The following is a 24,239-nucleotide window of genomic DNA, read 5'->3' as shown; positions in this document are numbered from 1 at the left end:
CCAAGCATAATCGTCAATTCGACAATAACACAAGTTTTTCCATTGACAAAGAATAAAAGGATTATGTCAAGTGTTTCATTACACCGGCTAACTTTGAGTTATAACGATTCACATTATCTTAAAATAAAACAAAGATTCACACTTAAGTCTCACAATGTTAGTATAGTGCTAATATGACGACAAGAACGAATCTTAAGGTTATCGCATTGCGGTATCATTTATTATATTCTCCAAGGTTAGAAAGGACTAAAATCAAGACATCATAACAAGCAACTTTAATAATTCTCAACTAGTTGACACTATGTTTATGGCCTTACTAATATCATTTAATTATATCTTCGATAACCTAACGAGAGACTTGTGATCAACATTAATAATTTCTTTTACTTCAACAAGGCCAATTAATACTACTATGCTTAACAAAACTCCCACATTCAACACAAATAAAGTTACACATGTACTAACACACCATCACAATAGCACACAACCATTATTTTCATTCATACTTCAAACTCTAAGTCATAAATATGTTAAATTCATCAAACACACTCTTACCCATAAAAAGTTCAATGAAAATCAACACTTTTCATTCACATTTCAAAAATTCAATTCATAAGTACATTAATTCATCAATCAAATTCTTGCCCACAACAAGATTCAATGACAATCATACAAAAATCAACACCAAACTCATAAATTTGTTAAAATTGCAATTAGAAACAAGTAAAAGAAAATCAAAACAATGGAAGAAGATGTGGCTTACAATGGTGGGACTAGAAAAAGAGGTGAAACTATAGTTAATTATTGTAGTGATGGTGTCGTAGATGGAGCTCGGTGACGGTGGGGAAGCCAAAACAGCCGCTGCTGCTGTTAGGAGTCCTTCGGTGCGCCTGCCGCTGAGGGGGAAGAAGAGACACGGCCTATTGTCAGTGTCTGGGCTGCTGTTTGCTGCTCGAGGGAGGAGGTGAAACGGCTGTGCAAGTGGTTGCTCGTGGGTGGCTGATTGCGACCAGCTGTTGGCGGCAAAGCAAGGGGAAAGGAGAGAAAAAAGGAGGAAGAGTGAAGGGAGTGACGGCTGGTGGGAAGCAACGAGGGTTTCGTGCCCTTTTTATCATGGTTAGTATTATTATTATTATTATTATTATTATTATTATTATTATTATTATTATTGTTATTATTATTATTATTATTATTATTATTATTATTATTATTATTATTATTATTAGTATTATTATTATTATTATTATTATTATTATTATTTATTTAGTTATTTATTTATCTATATTTATCTTCTTGCAAGGGACCTTCGTGTAGTCATAAATTTAATAAAATAATAATATTAATTCGAACCTCTTTATTTTAGAAATCGTGATTTTATTTTTAATATAAATATATGTTAATATTTAAATTCGTATATGAAAGTAGTTTATTAAAACTATTTCTAAATTAATTTAACATAATTATAAAATCCCCAAAGGTTATTAAAATATTAATTAATGACGTTAGAAAATCTCGGGGTGTTACAGACTACCCCCCTTAAAAGGAGTTTCGTCCCCGAAACTAGAGTAACAAGTGTACAAATCATGAAAATTTATATTTCTAATAACTCAAGAAGGTGATTTAACTATTTTAAGCTCTAGAATTGACTCAAGAATCGAGACTTTATTGATACTATTAACAAAAGGGTACTCAATCTATCAGAATATTCATACATATCTCATTTCGAGTATTTATAATCACCTAAATTGGCTCAAAAAAAAAAACTAATCAAAAGCATGTAAATAATCAAAAGCATGTAAATATCACACCAATTGATTCAAGCAATCAATAAAAAGCATGTAGATATCATACAAATTGGTTAAAACAATCAATCAAAAGCAAGTGAGTTTGTAATAGGTTGTTATCATAGACGCGAAAATGCGTGAAAGCGCAGGAGAAAATGCGTGTAAACGCGCAAAATTCTATCGCATTCTACCCTCTTTAAAACTTAGTTACGACCCAGTAACTCACTAACCTGGAAACATGTGCAAGGATAGTGTGGTTAGACCATGGAACTCTAATTATTTAATATCTTTGATCTCAGTACTACACACCCTATTATCTAGGTCCTAATGTGTTCTCTTAGTAAGACAACTCTTCTCAATGTTTGCAAAAATAACAGATCTAGCAGATGTGGCTTTTAAAAAGTGTATCACTTGAGATCGTGACCACACGAAATGTCCTGTTATCTAATGTAATTCTTCAAACAACCTTTCCACTTCTACGTCACCACCTAAGGTCGTACTTTTTGATAATCTTGAAATGTACGGAAGGTTTAACTATTATAATTTAAACCATGAATGGGGGTAAAATATCAAAACAACAAAGTCCTAAAAGTAAAGTGCACGAAGTTGCTCAACACTTAACTCGTATTACAATTAGACACCCTAGGCCTGAGGATACTTGAATCTTACAAAACTGGTTGGTTATCAACTCCTAAATCGATTCATCGCTAACTTTACTTATCATAACATAATCCTAACCTTTTACTTACATGAAATCCTCTTTTCATTAATCATATATGATCAAATCATTTTATAATATATTAATTCATACATCAAGACTCGATTAGTAGATTAACAACTCAAATTAATAACTCAGAACACAATACATGTTTCAAGTATATAATCAAATTATATATATAACATATTTTGGCAAGTTACTGTAGTTAATAATTATACTTTTACAGCCATGATACCAATACACATATCATAATCGTTCAACAATAACACCCTTTATTCATCATAATATCAAATTCTGATTACGACTATATGAGGATGATTTAAAATCATGAAGGGCAATGTCAAAGGTCACAACACTTTTCAGCTATTCATTTACCATACGACTAGATATGTTGAAAGTATATAATTTATATCCATTAAGATCACGAGCTACTATATGACTAAAGTAATGCATCATGTTACATATATAATGACGGTACTAATGGTACTAATAGGGTAATAATAACAGTCTTGATCAACAAATATGACATTTTATGTATACATAAAAAAATATGCACGATGAAAAATAACTGATGAACACACCTACATCACCGCAAATTCCAATATCAATAGCAAAGCCGTCATGTATCATACAGTTTGATAAAGTTGTGATACCAACCTTAATTACACAATATCCAACCTACATCATAACATTTCCATCACAATACTACCTCTAACTATAAAACCGTTATCGCAACCATATGACTGCTACATTAACACTTCTAACACCATACTAAAGTACAACAACACAAAGCTAACAAAATAACACCACTTGAGATTATGCATTACAATTATTCCTTCGCAAATAAGTGGAATTCAATCACCCTCCGACCTAAGATGCGAAACTTAGAACTAACAACTATAACATAATCGTTTGTATTAAAGCACGTCAAAGTTTCAAAACTCTTTTCATCAAATGCTTATTACGATCCAATGATTTAGTAACATCAAATTGAAACTCTTCTTAACACAAGTGCAAATATTATTTAACTCTCTTTATCGCATAATAATGATTGTGTATAATAATCGTTTAAGACATAATCCATTATCTCGATTCATCTCTCAAATTATAATTATTCGCATACTCATTGTAGTTTCTTTAATGTTTAGGTTTAAAACACCTCTTGACTTTTATTAGGACCACATTATCTTTAGTAACTCTCCAACTTAATTTACCACGTATCACATCAATCATTATTAAAACAGTAACTTTCGTAAAGTCAGCTTCATTTAGAATCTCATCTAAGTCTTATCATTTCAATACACTGGCAGGACTATTAAATTCGTAATCAATGAGATACTCTAAAATACTTATAACATTTAACTGTATCTTACGTGCACAAAGACGCTTATTCCACCTCATCATTAGGTTATTTTATCCTTATGTGTTGTAACTGCCCAGAAGGCAATGAGGAAAACAAATTATAATATCACTGATTCCTTTTTAATTTCAAATATCATTTTATCCAGCTAACGCTTTAAAACCGTCACGATTCTTCTTCACATTATCATCCGATTAAAACATTCATCATTCTATATAAGCATTTAATGAGAAAAAATGTCTTAACTCAATAGTGCTCCCTCGAATCAATCCTTAGGCCCTTAACATGCAAATTTGTTTACGATGATTATTCTTTAACTATCCACTTTAATATAAAGTTATCGACTTATGTATGAATGATATATCATGTCTCAACGAAATACAGAATTCAAAGGACTTGCGAATAATAATTTTCTCCATTGATACTCAAACACATATGTCTTCAAGAAGGAAAAAAAAATCACCCTTATTTTATCCAAAGAACCACTTCAACTTTTTTTTTTGACAACAAATAGTAATTTAAAGGTCGTTATCACTCAGCAAACATGAAATATTATATTCAATATGATGAGAGTTGGATGCTTAAAAAAATTTAAAATCAATGACAGGGGACCCTTATAGTAAATAATTCATCAAAATATATATAATGTGATCTAATAGGTTGACTATCGTTTTAACTCTCAACTGATTCTCAAGGTCTCACTATAAGCATAAGATGTTGGGTTTAGAACTAACAAATATATATTACATTAGCCAATTTAAAGCATCAGTCTCAATCACCGTATGAGACTGAAAACATTTATTGGTAGACACGATTATGCCACACTAAAACTCAACACCAATGTTACTATAGCTAATTTACAAAGGTCAAGAGCCTCAACCTAGTAAGAATTATAACTTCATATGAAAATATTAAGGCAATTCTAGTTTGAACAACAATACTAATGTGATAATTTAGTTCAACTGATATAGCATTATCTTTAAACACTTAGAGACGTTAAAAACAATCTGTTAACTTCAACTCATCACTATATTAAGAATATATCAATACTCTTATAAATAATGGTTCGAAATTGGGGTTGAATTCTCAAACTATAAACTCTTAACGTGCTCTCAAGCTTCTCCTTAATATTTAGGTTTTAACGCATCTATACTTTAGCTATGACCGCATTATTATCATCAATTAGTGATTAAAACTTTATTTACAAGGTATCGCATACATGACCCTTTCTTTCATTTACAATATATCGAATTCTTATTACCCTTTAGCTCTTATCCTTATTCTAGTTCAAACAACTTACGATCATGCTTGCACAGTCATTAAACATATTCAAGAGATTTATGATCACCACCTTCTATGTTATGATGGACGAATGCACTTGACAAAAGGAATGCTCAAGCAGATAAATAAACAGTGGGTTCATGTATAGGATTAATATCAAAACTCGTAAGCTTTATGAAAACAATTAACATGAACAAATATTCAGACACATAAGACTAAATTTCATATAATCATCACAAGCAAGAGAAAGTTCCCGATGCAACCAACTTCTCTAGAATTTCATCATTCATACTTCATATCTCCATAATGACTACTTATAATACAACTCGACTTGAACCAAATACTCAAAAATTTCATTATTTCTTTATAATACATTATCCAATTCTACTGATTTATTAAATCATGTCATCATTCAAACCACCATCATAATTTTTATTTATAATAATAACACACATGAGAATGAGTCTCATAACAAGATAAACAAACTATATATTTATCTATGCACGTGCAATGATAATCATTATGCATGAATATGTAATATGCACCTATCCCATATCTACCAGAACTCTCACGAATAACTTCTAACTTCAATCAATTTCTCAACGATTTTGAGGACACAAAGCATCGAAAATAGGGACCACTGGCTCTGGTAACCACCTGTAACACCCCAGAATTTTCGACCCCTTAAGAAACCAAAACCGTAAAGGATAGGAGCAAATTCGGGTGTTACATAAAAGAAAAAGAAAGAGAATTTAGGTAAACATTAAATATTAACTTTAAAAAAAGTGAGTGGAAATTTCGGCATCATCTGCCTTAAAACAGTGCGCCTTTGTAGAGAAATAAAAGTTATTTAGAAGCTAATAAAGTAAAGGCACCAACGGCCTATCAAAACCATGTCGCGGCGGAATGATTCGTTGCCGGCTTCTCAAATCTACATGCCAAGCATGGATCGTGGTTCCAGTGTCGACGTTCTAAAAAGACTTAACTCCTTTAAACAATACAGAGTTTTAAACTACACAGCGGAAATACAAATATACGAGGGAGGACACAAGGCCTCATAAAAAAACATATACAACCCAAGTTTACAAAGGATAACAAGAGCTAAAAAATCGAAAGATAGCGGTATAACACAGGTTATACTTCGCCCTCATCACTCTCCCCAAATGCAATGCAATGCAAAAGAAGCTCCAGCACCTGATACACCTGTCTATGATCCTCCTACTGCTCGACATTAGACCAAAGGCGAACGTGTCATAGCAGGACAATCATATAAGGTCATTAACAAACAAACATAAACACAAACACGTACATGTCACTAACTGGCATCAAATATAATAAGGCCAACTACTAGATAGCATTATATCATAAAACAACATAAGATGATTTAATAAAACACAAGCACATATAGTAATCGTTTATCGACCACTTATACCTCTTATTTTCATTACGTACTTTCCAACCCGAACCGTGTGTTCTTGGGTAGAATGCAGGTCTTCACGCTCCTCTTTTTAAACATAAACTCTTGCAAAACACGTATAGTATCAACTCGACTAAGGCATTAACAGAATACCTAACACATGACCTTATAGAGCTTGTCTATCTTAAGGTAAGTATGATCATAGGATGTAATACCCTTTAGGTAACTTAACTTAGGGAAACTTCTCACTAGTGTAAACTATGCTATCAATAAGTAACTTTCTATCAATGTGTAAGCTTTTTATCAAAGAATGAACCTTCTATCATTAAATAACTTTCGATCAATGAATAAATTTTCTATCACTGAATAACTTTCTATCAGTGGATCTTTCTCTACTTCCTGGCATAGTGACATGGCAAAGGGGGTTATCGGCCAACCGGCGCCCATGGCAAAGTACGAGCTCATGCCCCCTCCAGCTGACCCTCTCCGGTCCTACCTTCGGGAAAAAAAAATAACACACTAGGGTTCTAAACCAGTGAAGAGGCCACCATATTGGGGTTTGCAAGGCCCGCATGGTAACACCTCGGTCAAAGGGCGGTATCGGCCATCCGGCGCCTAGTGACCCAAGCATGCTCATACCCCCTTTACGGTGGTCCCATTGAACCTCACCTAGGAGACTAATAAATCAACCGAACATAATCCAGTTGATTCACGCCAGCTAATCATAATCTAAAACTTTATTAGATGGGAATAACTTCCACATCCACTTTTGACTAATAATGAGCGCCTTGGGATAGCAGCGCGCCAAAACCCACTGAGCCACTCATCAAAATATGTAATTCACCTCTAAAGAAGTCATTCTAACTCCATGTAAGGCATGATCCAATTCTTAAATAGATAAGGGGTAGTTCTCGCCTTCTATTAACATTCTCATTCTCTAAACTATTCTAAGCGCAAGGATTTCATAGTCGATGGCTCTTCATGTAAAGGTGTACTCACTAGTATCTCATAGTTTCAATGCAATGTTTATTATCACAATAAACAATAATGTCTTAAAGCAAATTGCATATAAGTGTTAGTTACTGCGTGTACATACCTGTAAGCGTCACTGTACGATCAAAAGTCACAAAATCACCCGAGTAAGGCTCTACTTTCCTCTTACAAAATGGGCACGTATATAAGTTATGAGTAGAACTAATAAGTTCCTTTAACTACTTTTCCATACCAAACTAAAAGCCAAAGTAACCACTATCATCCATTCACGACAAGATTTTAATTACTTTTAGCACGTACGCATCTCATTCAACACCAAGCATAATCGCCAATTCGACAATAACACAAGTTTTTCCATCGACAAAGAATAAAAGGATTATGTCAAATGTTTCATTACACCGGCTAACTTTGAGTTATAACGATTCACATTATCTTAACATAAAACGAAGATTCACACTTAAGTCTCACAATGTTAATGTAGTGCTAATATGACGACAAGAACGAATCTTAAGGTTATCGCATTGCAGTATCATTTATTATATTCTCCAAGGTTAGAAAGGACTAAAATCAAGACATCATAACAAATAACTTTAATAATTCTCAACAAGTTGACACTATGTTCATGGCCTTACTAATATCATTTAATTATATCTTCGATAACCTAACGTGAGACTTGTGATCAACATTAATAATTTCTTTTACTTCAACAAGGCCAATTAAGACTAGTATGCCTAACAAAACTCCCACATTCAACACAAATAAAGTTACACATAAACTAACACACCATCACAATAGCACACAACCATTATTTTCATTCATACTTCAAACTCTAAGTCATAAATATGTTAAATTCATCAAACACACTCTTACCCATAAAAAGTTCAATGAATATCAACACTTTTCATTCACATTTCAAAAACTCAATTCATAAGTACATTAAATCATCAATCAAATTCTTGCCCACAACAAGATTCAATGACAATCATACAAAAAACAACACCAAACTCATAAATTTGTTAAAATTGCAATTAGAACCAAGTAAAAGAAAATCAAAACAATGGAAGAAGATGTGGCTTACAATGGTGGGACTAGAAAAAGAGGTGAAACTATAGTTAATTATTGTAGTGATGGTGTCGTAGATAGAGCTCAGTGACGGTGGGGAAGCCAAAATAGCCGCTGCTGCTGTCAGGAGTCCTTTGGTGCGCCTGTTGCTGAGGGGGAAGAAGAGACACGGCCTATTGTCAGTGTCTGGGCTGCTGTTTGCTGCTCGAGGGAGGAGGTGACACGGCTGTGCAAGTGGTTGCTCGTGGGTGGCTGATTAGGACTGGCTGTTGGGGGCACAGCAACGGGGAAAGGAGAGAAAGAAGGAGGAAGAGTGAAGGGAGTGACGGCTGGTGGGAAGCAACGAGGGTTTCGTGCCCTTTTTATCATGGTTATTTTTATTATTATGATTATGATTATTATTATTATTATTTTTTTTTTTTTGAGAAATAAGATTTTATTTCATCAAGAAAACAACCATATACAAGCATATGGAACCAATGATGCAAATCCATCATGAGCATAAACTATGGCCACCTTCTAGGAAGGGTTCCAAAGTAATGCTAAATCATTTGTAGCATCATTCAAAAGGAGATACAAAGGATATTACAAGGCTTTGAGCCAATCTATATGTCTACTGTTATCATTACATAATTGGAGAATTCTATTGACAATCCATTTAATATGACCAACCATCTGTGTTGTGGCTGTTGTTTCTTTTTGCCTCCATATTATATCATTCCTGAGTTTCCAGATTGTATACACCGTAGCTGCAATAGCCACCACCACCGTGAGCTTCTTCAATCTTGCTCCCTTTATGTTCCAACCTTTTTGTAAGAGGTGTTGCAACGAGTGGGTCTGAAAATTACATCCGAGCCATTGCATAACCTGTTTCAGAATCACAACAGTACAAGAGCAATTAAAGAACAGGTGATCATGAGTTTCAATATCAGTTTTACAAAGGACACAAGTAGCATCATCCACCAAATTGAATTTAAGAAGTCTGTCTCTCGTGAGCAGCCTCCTTCTCACAGTTAGCCAAGTGATGAATCGATGTTTAGGCACAGAATATCTACACCAAACAGGTCTGCTCCAGGGAACATTGATTCCAGTAGGTTGTAGCTGATTATAGACACCCTTGATGCTATAGTGCGTGTTGGGCTGTTGGTGAACAATGGAGATGATTTCTTCACGTAGTTTACATAACCCTTTCCATACCCAGCTCGCAGTGATGGGAGGCCTGTGGACCTCCCATTGTTGGTCTTTGATATACACCGCATGGACCCATTTGACCCACAAGTTATCCTTCTTTTGGCTAATGGACCAGATTTGTTTACCAATGGCTGCCTTGTTCCATAACCAAATATTCCTAATATTCAGACCCCCCTCTTTTCTAGAAAGACATAGATTTTCCCAGGCAATATTACCATGTTTAGAACTATCGCTAACTCCATGCCAGAGAAAATGTTGACACACGCTATTTATTTTTTTGATGACTGTTTTAGGAAGAATAAAAATCTGAGACCAGTACGTACAGATGGATGTAAGAATAGAATTTACCAATTGTAAACTACCACTGTAAGAGAGGTTCCGAGAGCTCCATAGTTTGATCCTTTTGCACATTTTGTCAATGAGAACCTCACACTCCCTGGGAGTGATCTTCTTGGTGTCCATTGGGACCCCAAGGTAAGTGAAAGGGAGCTTGCCTATCCTAAAACTAGAAAACTTACCAATCATCTCTTGTTCACGTGTTGTCATGCCTGCAAGAAAAATTTCTGACTTTTCCACACTAATCTGCAGGCCTGTGGTGTCTGAGAAGAGTTTAAGACCACTGATCATCATGGCAATGGAATCAATATCACCCCTACAAAAGAGAAGCATATCATCTGCAAACCATAAGTTATTCAGTCTGAGAGATTTGCACCTTGGGTGAAATTTAAATCCCGGGAGATTGGCAGCTTGTTGAAGAATTCTAGTTCCATATTCCATACAAAGGGTGAACAAAAGAGGTGATAGTGGGTCACCTTGTCTGAGGCCTCTTTTAGGTAGGATAAGAGGAGTAGGATTGCCATTGATGAGTAAGGAGTAGGCAGGAGTGGTAATGCATGTCATCACCATCTCAATGAAGTGAGTTGGAAAATCTAGATGGGTGAGCATGTCTTCAATAAAGCTCCACTCAACCGTGTCATAAGCCTCGGTAACGTCAAGCTTCATGAGGCATCCTCGTTGCTTCTGACTCGGTCTATAAAGTTTGACCAGATCCTGACAGAGGAGAACATTGTGCATTATATTCCTACCAGATACAAAAGCACCTTGATTCGAGCTGATCACTTTGGGAAGGACCTTGCTCAATTGAGAGCAAATTAGCTTGGTAATGCATTTGTAGATAACCGTGCAACAGGCTATAGGTCTATAATCCTTGACTGACTTTGAAACATTCACCTTGGGAATGAGAGTAACAGCTGTTATGTTGATTTCTCTGAGCAGTTTCCTAGAATGGAGAGCATCCTGAATTGCCCATGATATGTCATTCCCTATGATATCCCAAGAGTGTTGGAAAAATGCACTATTATAACCATCCAGTCCGGGAGCCTTGTTTTTGTTGATCGAGAAAATGGCTTTCTTGATATCTTCCTGTGAAAAGATACAGTTAAGGAGCAAATGTTGGTTATTCTCCAGACAACGACCCTGCTTGATAATATGATCATAAACCACACATCTGCTCTCCATTGTGGTACCTAGCAAGTGAGTATAAAAATCAATAAAGGAGTTAGTGATAAGAGTAGGATTCTCAACCCAGTTGCCATCCATATCATGCAAAGCTAAGATAAGGTTGTTCTTTTTTCTCCCCTTGATGTAATTGTGAAAGAATTTGGTGTTCTCATCACCCTCTCTTAGCCAATGGAGCTTTGCTTTCTGCATTAGAATCATCTGATAAACATGGTTAGTGTTTTGGAAATTAACTGCTGCTATCTTTTCCTCATGTGCCAGATTGGGGTCACTAGGATTTTGATGCAAAGCTTCCTGTGCTTGAAGTAGGGATGTTTTTGCATCCTTAAAAGCTATGGCCAAAGAGGATTCGGTTCTTCCATCCATTGCTTTGAGCAGGGGCTTCAGCTTCTTCAGTTTCTGAATAGCTTTAAACATTCTAGTGCCCTCACGAGTAAGATTCCAGGCGTACTTAACTGTCTCTTTGAAAAGTTCATGGGTCACCCAATGATTATAAAATTTGAACGGCTTAAGGCCATGGTGCGCTTTCACTGTGGTGATCACCATAGGGGTGTGGTCAAAATCCCCTTCTGGACAGAATTGAACTATAGCCTCTTGAAATGTGGTCTCCCAAAGTTGGTTGCATAAGAATCTATCAATCTTCGATAGGATTCTGTTGCAACCATCCTGCTTGTTATTCCAAGTATAGAATCTCCCTATACTCTTGACATCATGAAGCCTGCATTGATGCATACAATTAGCCATCGGACGAATATCTTTTTCGCGCACACCGGACCCAGTTCTATCATCAAAGTGCATGATAGCATTGAAATCTCCACCTACACACCATGGTTTGGAGTAGGCCGCAGCTGTATCTGAAAGAAAATTCCATAGGCAATTTCTTTTTTGAACATCATTATGGCCATACACAAAAGTACTAAGAAACTTCATTTTAGTAGCATTAACCAAAATTTCAGTGTAAATAAGTTGATCTGTCATACCTAAAACATCAATAGTGAAAACATGAGGATTCCAAGCAACAATAATTCTACCATTATAATGATGAGCATGATTAGAAATAAGATTCCAGTCGGGACATAAGCTAAGGTAAATGTTACCAAGGTTGGCTCTCTTTACCCTAGTCTCAAGAAGGCTAAATAATTGGATTTTGTGGTATGAGATAAATTCTTTGACCTTCCTCCTTTTGTCCAAGTCATTTAGCCCTCTAACATTCCAAATAGAGATCTTATCCATCCCCAGGAGGGGGATTATCCAGCTCCCCCTGGGAATGCGTAGCACTTACCTCGAACGGCATGGTTTTGCCATCCAATGTTTCTGGCTCCATTGTATTTATCCCTGATAACATGTGAAATTTGTTGTTCACAGACAATATTCCATCAGTCGCAGCACAGGTCAGTCTTTGTGGTGATGAGGGTTTTCGCTTTATAGCAGTAAAACCCTCATCCTCCTGTTGTTTGTCATTTTGGTGCTGTGTGGCATGCTGAATTTGTTGTTGTGTTTGTATCAAGGCCTGGGTTTGTTTGACTTTTGGCACCCATTTTGTTACGGTGGCTGTTACCCCTCTCTTACAGCTTTTCCCTTCATGCCCAAACCTTTTGCTTAATGAAGGTAATAGATTCAGGCAAGGGGCCATCCAATTCAGTTTCAATTAGAACACGGGCATACTGCAATTTGTCCTTGTTTAGTGTGGAGTTATCAGGTTTGATAAATTTTCCAACACCACCGCATATTTTAGTCAAAGCTTTAGCCCCCCAGTATTTCAGGTCTAGGCCGGGTAATTTGATCCACATGGGTATAGTTCTAACCTCTTCCTTCATAACATCAATATCAGGAGACCATGGTTTCATGATCAAAGGTTTTGAATCAAAGAAAATAGGATCACCATTTGCTACCTTAAGCATGTTATCTCTAGTATGAAATCTGGCTAAGTACATCCCTTTCCCGATTCCAGCCAGCTTGTCAAAATGTTGATGTTTCCACATTCTATGGGCAAATCCCTCCATAACTTTGAGCGGGGGGTTTGCACCCAATACATAACAAATCAAGGCAGACTCCCAATAGCAAATTTCATCAACTATATCATCAAATTCAATGGTGGGTAGAGTACCTGAATTGGTGGGCTCTATGTCTGATTTGGATGGCTCTGCAGTGGGTTCTGAACTCCCATTCTGTTCTAATTCCATTGCTGCACCTTTCAAAGTGTCAATCCAGCTCTTCATCTTCGAATTGATTGATGAAGGTTCTTCAACGGCGGACGCCTCAGCAGTTTCTGGAAAATTCCTTTTCGCGTTCTCAGACATTTTCCCGTTTGATTCTGGAATCTGTTCAGCAATTGCTTGACTTTCCTCTCGCCCGTTAGCTTTGGAATTCTGTAGTTTCTGGGCTCCATCATCATCACTGTCATCCATGGAAGATTTGGATGTGTGCGAAGATCGATTGCAACCCGATTCTTTGATAATGGCTGCCGGTGATTGTTGCTTTCCTACCACTTTCCGAGGTCGCCCCCTTCGTCCCATGGTTCAGGCCACCGGAATTGTTGATTGAGACCACCGGGATTGTTGGTTGAAATGCCGTCGTCACTAGCTTCGCGAACCCTAGCAGAATCGTCTCTCCATCGCTGGAGAGAGATGTTGTGGCTGGAGAGAGGATTGTTTTATTATTATTATTATTATTATTATTATTATTATTATTATTATTATTATTATTATTATTATTATTATTATTTAGTTATTTATTTATCTATATTCATCTTCTTACAAGGGACCTTCGTGTAGTCACAAATTTAATAAAATAATAATCTTAATTCGAACCTCTTTATTTTAGAAATCGTGATTGTATTTTTAATATAAATATATGTTAATATATAAATTCGTATATGAAAGTAGTTTATTAAAACTATTTCTAAATTAATTTAATATAATTATAAAATCCTCAAAAGTTATTAAAATATTAATTAATGATGTTAGAAAATCTCGGGGTGTTACAAGAATAAAAGTTTAAGTTATAAAAACATTAAAAACTAAAAGTTCAATACACCATTTTTGTACTAGTTTAATACAACAATAATCTAACATTATAGTTTCATACATGAATTTTATACAAGTCCAATAAAAACAATTACAATTTAAAGCTTGGTACACTTCATCCTATTCATAATCTTTCTTTGTAAAACAATAATATTTGGATTAACTTCTCCTATACTAAGAAAAAACATCAAAAAATTAATAAAAAGTTAATAACGAGATGAAATGTAATGAAATAAATCTAACAAATGAAAACATAACTAAACAAAAAAAAAAGAAAAACGAAGCCAATAAAATAAATAAAAACATACCTGCAACTAGAGCTTTCATAGTTAGTTTGCTATGATTTGATGCTAGGTGAGAATTTGAAGAAGAAAAGGCATAATGGTGAAATCTAAGAGAGAGAAAAGTTATTTAGGAGGTTTATTGTTTAGAGGAGAGTAAAGACTAGAGAGAGAAAGCCATAAACGGGGTAATGGGGCACCGCTTAGAGAGGATGAGAGTGAAATTGTGAGAGAGGGTCACTTGTAATATAGTTAGGGTTTATTTTGGGCTTCCCTTAACTTCTGATATAGAAGCTTGAAAATCCCAGACTCTAGAGAACTTCTTCATTTTCGGCCTTGTTCAGTTTGTTTGCTTTTTAATACACAACACCGAATCCAAATCAAAACCAAAAAATTTATGCATTCTAGTCCAAACCAAACCAAACCAAATTTTAAAAATAGTCGAACCAAATTACTTATTCAGTTCGGTGCAATTTGGTGTTCGTTTTTTCACCAAATAAGTTTCACCCCAACTAAGGACCTCACCGAGGATAGAAATAGTTGGAGGCGCCTTATCTATGTCTTAGAATACTAATACTCTTTAGCTTACCAATTGGTGTTCTTGTTTTTGCCTTTTGCCTTTCACATAGCATTATTTTATTGGTTTTTACCTAATTATTTTTATTTATTTATATGTACTATTTATTGATTGGTTTTTGAGCACTGAGGTTTTTTTTCTGAGGATGCTTTCTTGAGCCGAGGGAATCTTTGGCCGCACTCTCTTTTATAGGTATGTGTTGCACCTTCTTTCCCTCCCCAAACTCTGATCATAGTTCCTATGAGCATGATACACTGGTTATGATGATGATGATGATGATTAGTTAGCCTTCTTTAAGGCTTAGCCCTTAGCCCATTTCTTTTTGCTGTAATCCTATATGAAACAACTCGATATCGATATAATAAGGAGACATGTCTTGGCGCATATTATTTGCCAATGACATTGTTTTGGTATATAAGACTGGGGAGAGGGAAAATGCTAAGTTAGAACGATACATACAAGAGTTAGATTTGTGAGGTTCTAAATTGATTGAAAGTAAGAAATAAGATATGGAGTGTAACTTGCACAAACAAGATAATAGAATGCACTATAAAGCTTGATCAGATAGGAATCGCTGCAAATGAATGCTTCAAATACCTTAGGTATATATTTCAGACTAGTGCAGACATCTAATAAGACATGAAACTTGTAATTAAGTTTGGGTGGAAAAAACTGACGAGCGTCTACAGTGTGATCGAGGTGCGCCCTTGAAGCTAATGGGAAAGTTTTATCAAACAACCACTAGGCAAGCGTTACCTAAGTTGCACTAAAACGGACACGGACACGGACACGGACACGACACGGGTACGGGAAAACGCCAACTTAAAAATGGCGGACATGGGGACACGAAAATGGTAATATAATAAATATATCAAATTAAAGATAATTTTACAATCTTTCATTTGATATATGTAAATAAACACTTTAAAAACATAAAACTCACATAAAATGCAAATAAGTACCAAATAAACAACATGAGTATTTAAAAATAGTCATACAAACCAAATCAAAGAAAACCAAATAAATAGATAAATTTAAATTTGATCATCACAAATCATCCATATGACATCCATCATCATCCCCCCCTCTCTCTCTCTCTCTAATCTTCATCATCCATCATCATCATTTTCCATTTAGCGCCTCCACTTCTAATCTTCTCTCTCTCTCTCTCTCTCTCTCTCTCTCTTAATTATCCCCAAAAATCCTAATTCTTTGTGAGGTGCAAAAACACGAACCTCCTTCAATGGCGTCCGAGTTAACTCAGATTCAGCAAGCTCAAATGCCAGCGATTCTCGGCCCAGATTAATATTAGGATTTAGGATAAAGAGTGAAAATATCTTAAACAAAATCAAAAATTTCGATTTTTAGGGATTGTTCGAGTTCGAGTGTTCGACTATGTTCGATTCGAACAACCCACAGGGCAGCAGCAGTGCAGCACCGAGTTCGAGTGTTCGTCTGTGATGGAGGACCAGCCGGCGGTGGCGTGGTGCGGGAGTGTGGCAGCGACAGCGGAGGTGGAGCCGTGGAGGAAGAGTTGTACTACTGTACTAGTGTACTGTTCATCTGTTTTCGAATTTTTTTTTTTTAAAAAAAGAAAACACGTGTCCTTGCCGTGTCCCTTTTGTGTCCTTGCCGTGGCCCTTCCGTGTTCTCGCTGTGTCCACGTGTCCGGAAAAATATTAAAATATTGGACCTACCACCTAAAATTGCTCTGTATTATTATGATATCAACCGCTTTGAGCTGCAATAATCGTACAAATATTTATCGGGCAGTTTCCCAAAAAGACCTCATACTAATTTAATGTGAGATACTTATATATTTGTCAAGTCTTTTTGATGTCTTTAATGTGGGACTTTAGTTGTACACTCAACAAACAAAATTAATACTTCCTCTGTTCTTTTGTTTGTCCACTTTAGCTTTTGCATGCATTTTTTAGCAAATTTTAATCTTTAATATTTCTAACTACGCATCATAGAAAATTATAAAAATTATATATTAGAAAATTTTACATAAAGACAAATCTAACAAGATCTCACATACATATATTTTATCTTTAATATATAATTTAAAAATCTAATTTAAATTTATCTCTTTTAGAGTGAATAAATTTAAAAGGAAACAAATAAAAAGAAATGGATGGAGTACTTCTATTTCCTCACATCCATTGATGCCCAATATAATATTGCAAAATTTCAATAACCAAAATTACATCCTATCACATTCATTTGTAGCTTATTCAACCGCTAACAAAAATTATACTAAATCCAGTCATGACACAATAACATTCAAACAATCTTTAAACACCAACAAATTAGTACTAATTAAGTCAATTAACCAAATAAATAATTTAATCAATGCAAGAGCAAAGACAATATACGATCTTATATTTTCATTATTGATTTTTATACACTTCATTTTGTATCGTTACAAATAAATTAACCAGAAAAAAAAAAAAGTAAACCTACATTAACGAAGTTTTTCAACAATAAACCACATCAAAATAAATTACATATGCATGAACCCAGTTAGCAACTCATAGGAGGAAGATTCGGGTCACGAGAACTTTTGGGACCCAACCCGAAAACCCGAGTTCCAAACACGAAGAACCCGACAGCATGACCCGCAACAACAGCAATAAAAATACCGCCATTAAAAGACATAAGAGCAAGCATAAGAAGGTAAGCAAGTCCCATACGCAGAGCATGAAGAAGGGTCAAAAACAAGGCCGAAACGGTGTCGTTTCTTCCATCCTTAATGAATCCACAACGTGAGAACAATTCTACGAGTAAAGCCACAATGAAAACTATAATAAGAGAGATGATGTAATTGGTGGTGTTCATTCCAGGCCATCCTGAGAAGAGAATTATAGCATCTTTACCCCAATACAAGGTCATATGCATCATGGTATGCATATGTGATGATGATGATGATGGTGGTGGTTGTGGCATGTCATGGTCATTCATGTCATGGCCACTCATACCATGATCCATTTTTGTGTTTTAGGAGGAAGAAGATAGGAATTATTGGTGTGCGGTTTAAATGTTGTGAGAAGACAGATGGATAGATAGATATAGGTTATTTATGGAGGTGCCAATGTGGGGATGAGTTTTTCTTCAGAGTTGGTTGAGTACTCTTAAAGTTTAATATAGTACCATAATATTGGCTTTTTTGGTATTTGTAGTATAGTAACATGAGATTTAATATCTTTGCGTATTTAGCGTTTTTGTAGTACACTAAAGCATCGTTTATTTGATACACAAAATTAATTATAATGAAATATTTTATTTTAAATAAAATTATTTTGTTAAATTTCTTTGCATTAATTAGAAGTATTTGATCCAATTGATGAATATTCCAATATTTTAGTTATTTCAGCTAACCAATAAATACTAAGTGACTATCAAAAAAAAAAAAATTCGCAACTACAATCATTAAGAAACGACCACTAGCTAGATGATACCTTTGGTCCCCAATGGCGACCAACTATGGTGTCCAAACCGCATTGGTCGCCTACTACGACAACACTACTACCGAATAACAATTAGTCATTATTAACGATCACCTAAAGACTAACCTTTATTTTTAAAACTACTATAATTACTAATTAGTGTAACACACTCATTAAATTCAAAATTTCAGGTCATTTAATCACAAAATCAAAGAACAAACCTTCTAATATAATTATACATTATATAATTAAACATGTCATACAATATAAACATTACAATAACAAAATACCAATTTACCAAAATATCTGAAAACTTCATATTATATTAGATTTTCATCCTCATTCTCATTTAACAAAATATAAAATTACCAAACTACCAAACTCATGTATAATACTCCCTCCTATTCACCCTAATAGTTTCATTTGACTTAGTACGTTTGTAATTGTAATAATTCTATTATAATTATCTATAATCGTGCGTAATTAAAAATTATAATAAGTTGATATTGATGATCTTTGCATTGATACGAATCAAACAAGATCTCACTAGACTATGTTATAACTTATAAATTAATAACTATTTACAAGTTAAGAGTAATGATCAACACTGTCAAAAGTCAAATGAGACTATTAGGGTGAATAGAAGGGAGTATAAACTTTAAAATATGTAAAATCCAAAATTAACAATCACATACATAATTAAAATCACATTCAAATTCAAAATAAAAAAACAACATTCTTGGACAATAGTAGCATACATGTTTTACGTGACCATACTGCGATCCGATCGCGCATTTTACACAATCATACTACGGTCCGATCACGTGTTTTACGCGACTAAATGTACTAAATATTACTACAAACTTTAAACGATCGTTATTTCTCGGTCAATTGTCGGAATCGGGCATATGATATGTCGTTGGAAAGTTCTTGAAGTCTAGTTTCTAATGCCGCAAACCTTACATTAATACACTTTTTGTATAAAAAGTTATGCAAAAAGATTAAACATGTATCAAATTTCATTACAAGCAAACTTTAAACGATCGTCATTACTTGCTCGATTATCGAAATTGAAAAATCAATATACCATTGGAAAGGTTTTAAAGTCTAAGTTCTAATGCCGCAAACATTACATTAATGTGATTTTCCTATCAAAAGTTTTGGCCAAAAGAGTAAATACGTATTAAATTTTAGCACAAAACGTGTGAGTAGGTTTATTATTCAATTTTAAAAAATTGATTTCTTTTTTAAAATTAATTTTTTATTTTAATTTAATTATTACTAAGATATTCACTTTAATAATAATAATAGTTAATTTTATAAGTAAAGATAAATTTAAGAACATTTTAGTAATTTTATTAAAAAAGTGACTACACAATAAAAAAAATGACTGACTTAAAGAATTGGGTAGTTTTTTTTTTCTACAAGTGATCCTTATTATTTTATTCTAGAAACTTAAAAAATATGTAGTATACGTATGGACATATTGCTTTAAATGTGGATACGAATTAATGTAAAGTGAATTCAGATTTAGGGAGTCCATGAATGAGTCAAATATGAATGTAACCAAGGAGGTATTAAATACTTCTTCACCGCCAACATTTATTGTGCAATAAGTGTGAATAGTCGAATAGAGAAACCAAACAAAATTTTGGCTTAAACACAATTTCTTGTACGTGATAACATATTGATATACTTCATACAAACAAATAAAACTCCATCTTATAAATATTCAAATATAAATATCTCAAATTGTGTTTGATTATCGTGTTTAATTAAAAATTCTAAATGCTGATGTTAATAAAAATTTTGATTTAAATTGAGAACATGGTCTCATTTGATTATTATTTAACTTCTAAGTTAAGAATTGTCCGTGGATTTGGATAAAAGGAGGGAAAAAAGAAAGCAAGCCTAAGCTGCGGAGTCTAGCCGCCGCATCACCATGCCGTGGAATGAGGCCGGCAAAAGTAGCCTTTCTGGAAATCTTATACCAATAATCTCTCCACTGGCCCCGGAGATTCTAAATACCCCCAGTAATGGGAAAATAAAGATTCTGAACATGGCGGCCTTCGATGGAACGTCCTGCCCGGAGGAACACCTGATGGCCTACAAAAACTTGATGCTGCTGTATACCAATGACCCGTCGTTGTGGTGCAAGTTCTTTCCGACTACTCTTACATGAGTAGCGCTGACGTGGTATACCTCCCTTCCAGGAGGAAGTATACACAACTTTGCCCAACTGGATGAGAAGTTCCTGGGCCACTTTGTAGCTTCCAGAAGGCAGGAGAAATCAAACTTCCATCTACTCAGCATCACGCAATTGGAAGGGGAGTCCATATCATCCTATCTAAAAAGTTTCATGAGGCGGTGCTGGAAGTAACCGATTTGGAAGAATCGGTTGCATTAAACGCGTTGATCAACGGAATGAAGGCCCAACGGCTGAAATTCCAGTTGGTCGAAAGTCAAGTGAAGACGTACGCGGAGGCCATGAAGCAATGCTAAAGCTATGTCACGGCCTCCGAAATATGTCAGGCCCATGATCCTAAAAAACGGAGGTCGGATAAGAAGGACCCCACTGCCAATCACCCCTCAAGGAGCAGAGAGGAACAACCATCGAGGAGGGAAAGAAACTACATGCCGCGTCGTCCGGAACCCCCTTCAGATATGGGGCCCCCACGACCCCGTCACATATATGTCACTGAAGGGGAGCCCAGGACACGGAATCTGTTAGATAGAGGCAATGATCCGCTGTTCAACTGGAATAGGAAAGACATATTCTTCGCCATCAGGGTTCAATTGCCAACTCCACCTCCTACGGCTACCCCCTTTGATAGGCGCAACTTAGGCATGGCCACGGGGCGGGTTACCCGGAACCGAACCGGTGCCGAACTGCTTGGAACCGGATCCGGAACCGGAACCGTTTGCGACAGGTTCCAAACCGCCCCGAACCGCGAAACCGTGAAACCGCCGGAAAAAACCATCGTGAACCGGGTAAAAAACCCGCGGTTTGGAACCGGAACCAGTCCGGGAGAACCGGTCCAACGGTTCCATGGAACCGGAACCGGAACTGGTCCGGTTGAACCGGCTCAACGGTTCCGTGGAACCGGAACCGCGACCGGTCCGGTTGAACCGGCCCACCGGCTCCATGGAACCGGTTCGCCAAAAGTTACCGTTTATGACCGTTGAACTAGCCGTTGCATTTTTCATTATAAATACTCATCAATTTCAATCATTTTCATTCACAACTCATCTCTTCTCCTACTCTCTTTACTTACTCTCTCTACTTAATTCTTTAATTACGCAATTATTCTCTTAATTAAATAATTAGTCTTTTAATTATTTCTTAATTTAGTTAGTTACATAATTAATTATTTATTTATTTCTTAATTCTATATTTCTATTATTACTTCAATATTATCAATCATGTCTTCATTTTTGAAAAAAGCCACAAAAAAAGTTACTAAAGTGGCAAAATCATTGGGAGGTTCCAGTTCGTCCAAAAGAAAGGCCACTTCTACTCCGTCGGTATCAACAACACCTTCCATTAGTAATTATAATTATGAACATAATTATCCGGAAGGGTACGACCCGGAGTTACATAATTATGCAAAAGAAATGGAAAGAGAAATACAAATTGATGAAGAAGAACAAGAAGAGGAACCAACGACCCCAATTGGGATAAATATATCTCGACAGTCATCAACAAGATCACATGAAGAACAAGGAGAACAACAACAACAAAGACAAGCTCGTGGTAAACGAGTCAATTTCCAAACTATCGGTTAGTTTTATAATTTTATTCTTCAAATTAATTAAACTTTAAATTATTTATTTATTTAATTATAGTTTTATAATTTTAAATTATTTATTTAGATGAAGATGAACCAGTAAGACAACCTTTTCCGGCAATGCCACCTCCTAGTGGTAGAGCTGTTTCACATGTGTGGTCGTATTTCACAAAAGAACCAACCGAGAATCCAAATATTTTCTTATGCACTTGTCAAATTTGTGAAAGTCAAGGAGTAAAGCCCTTAGTTTCATACAGTTTCGCCAGAGGTAAATACTTTTTAAGTTTTTTATACATACTGACATATATAATACATTGATACATTATATATTCATATTTTATAAACATTTATTTATTGTGTTTTGTGAATACGTGTTAGGTGGTGGTACGGGATCTTTTAACAAACATTTGGCAAAGAAGTATGGAATCACAAAAGAAACTCATGCAGCAAGCGGCAACGGGACCATAAGTGGAAGCCGACAGACACAGTGGGACATTCCCAGCACTGGTATGCCTTTTAGATATAATCGTAATGATATGATTGATGAATTTTCTAAGTATGTAATTTGTGATGAATTGCCTTTTAACCACGGTGAAAGTAGTGCACACGAGCGTGTCGCTAGAAAAACTTTGCAACCACAATATAGAGCAATCCCTAGGAGCACTCTTAAAAGACGCACAATTAAATTATATGAATCAATGCCCTATGAATTAGTTGAAATGTTTAAATCTTTTAATGGTAGGGTTAGCATAACAACTGACATTTGGTCTGCTCCCCCACATTTAGAATCTTATATGTGTGTAACAACACATTGGATAGATCAAAATTGGATTATTCAAAAAAGAATAATTGCTTTTGAGACAATGCCAGAAAGACATACCGGTGAAAACATAAAATATAGATTAGTAGAGATATGTAGAGAATGGAACTTATTAGATAAGATATTTTGTTGTTCTACTGATAATGCAACCGCGAACATTAAATGTATAGAACTTTTGTTTAACGAACCTGCTTTTAGTTTAATCCTTGGGGGTAGCTTATTACACATACGTTGTTGTGCGCATATAATTAACTTATCTTGCCAAGCAGGCATAAAACAATTAAGTGATTTATTAGAACAAATTAGGGATATAGTGAAATGGCTTAGGATTGGAAAGATAAAAAGACGATATAAACAATTATGTGACCAATACCAACTTAAAAAAGTGTATTGCTCATTAGATACTCCTACACGTTGGGGCTCAACCAACGATTTATTAAGAAAGGCGATTGCTTATCGCCCAGTAATAACACAACTATATAGTGAGTGTACAGATAGTTTCATAGCTGATGACACTTGGGAATTAGCTATAGGTGTACATAACATATTAGAAGCGTATGACCACGCGACTAAGATTTTTTCTTATGTTTATGAGCCGAACGTTCACTTAGTAATAAGTGAATGTATTACTATTTTTTATCATCTCCTTAAATATACACATGAAGATACTAACCCAAAATTGAGGCCGATTCTTGCAGATATGATGGAAAAATGGCAAGCATATTTTACCGATTTTCCTTATATTTATGGAATCGCAACCATTTTGGACCCACGTTTTAAAACTGAGGTCCTTACTAAAGTAATAGGATTTTATTACCAATCGTTAGATCGTCCGTTTACTGATGTACATAATTATGTAGGAACATGTAAAAAATATTTAGCAGAACTCTATGATTTTTACGCTAGTGTATATAACCCGAAACGCGATATGTCTAGGCGTGCTAGCGTTTCGGCACGTCCCTCTTACTATAATT

General features: G+C 35.3%; 1 protein-coding gene across 1 annotated transcript; it reads right to left on the bottom strand.

Moving 5' to 3' along the window:
- Positions 1-17,437: 17,437 nt before the first annotated feature.
- LOC130814057 (copper transporter 6-like) lies at positions 17,438-18,356 on the bottom strand. The gene has a single exon (XM_057680050.1). It carries the CDS (start codon positions 18,197-18,199, stop codon positions 17,735-17,737), a length of 465 nt encoding a protein of 154 aa, XP_057536033.1. The 5' UTR covers positions 18,200-18,356; the 3' UTR covers positions 17,438-17,734.
- Positions 18,357-24,239: the final 5,883 nt, after the last annotated feature.

This window comes from Amaranthus tricolor, chromosome 5, assembly GCF_026212465.1.
Source record: "Amaranthus tricolor cultivar Red isolate AtriRed21 chromosome 5, ASM2621246v1, whole genome shotgun sequence".
In the NCBI taxonomy this organism is placed as follows: domain Eukaryota; kingdom Viridiplantae; phylum Streptophyta; class Magnoliopsida; order Caryophyllales; family Amaranthaceae; genus Amaranthus; species Amaranthus tricolor.
This window is presented reverse-complemented; position numbering and strand designations above follow the sequence as displayed.

Excerpts from the sequence above, each read along its gene's own strand:
- LOC130814057 (XM_057680050.1), bottom strand. The coding sequence starts at position 18,199 with ATGGATCATGGTATGAGTGGCCATGACATGAATGACCATGACATGCCA.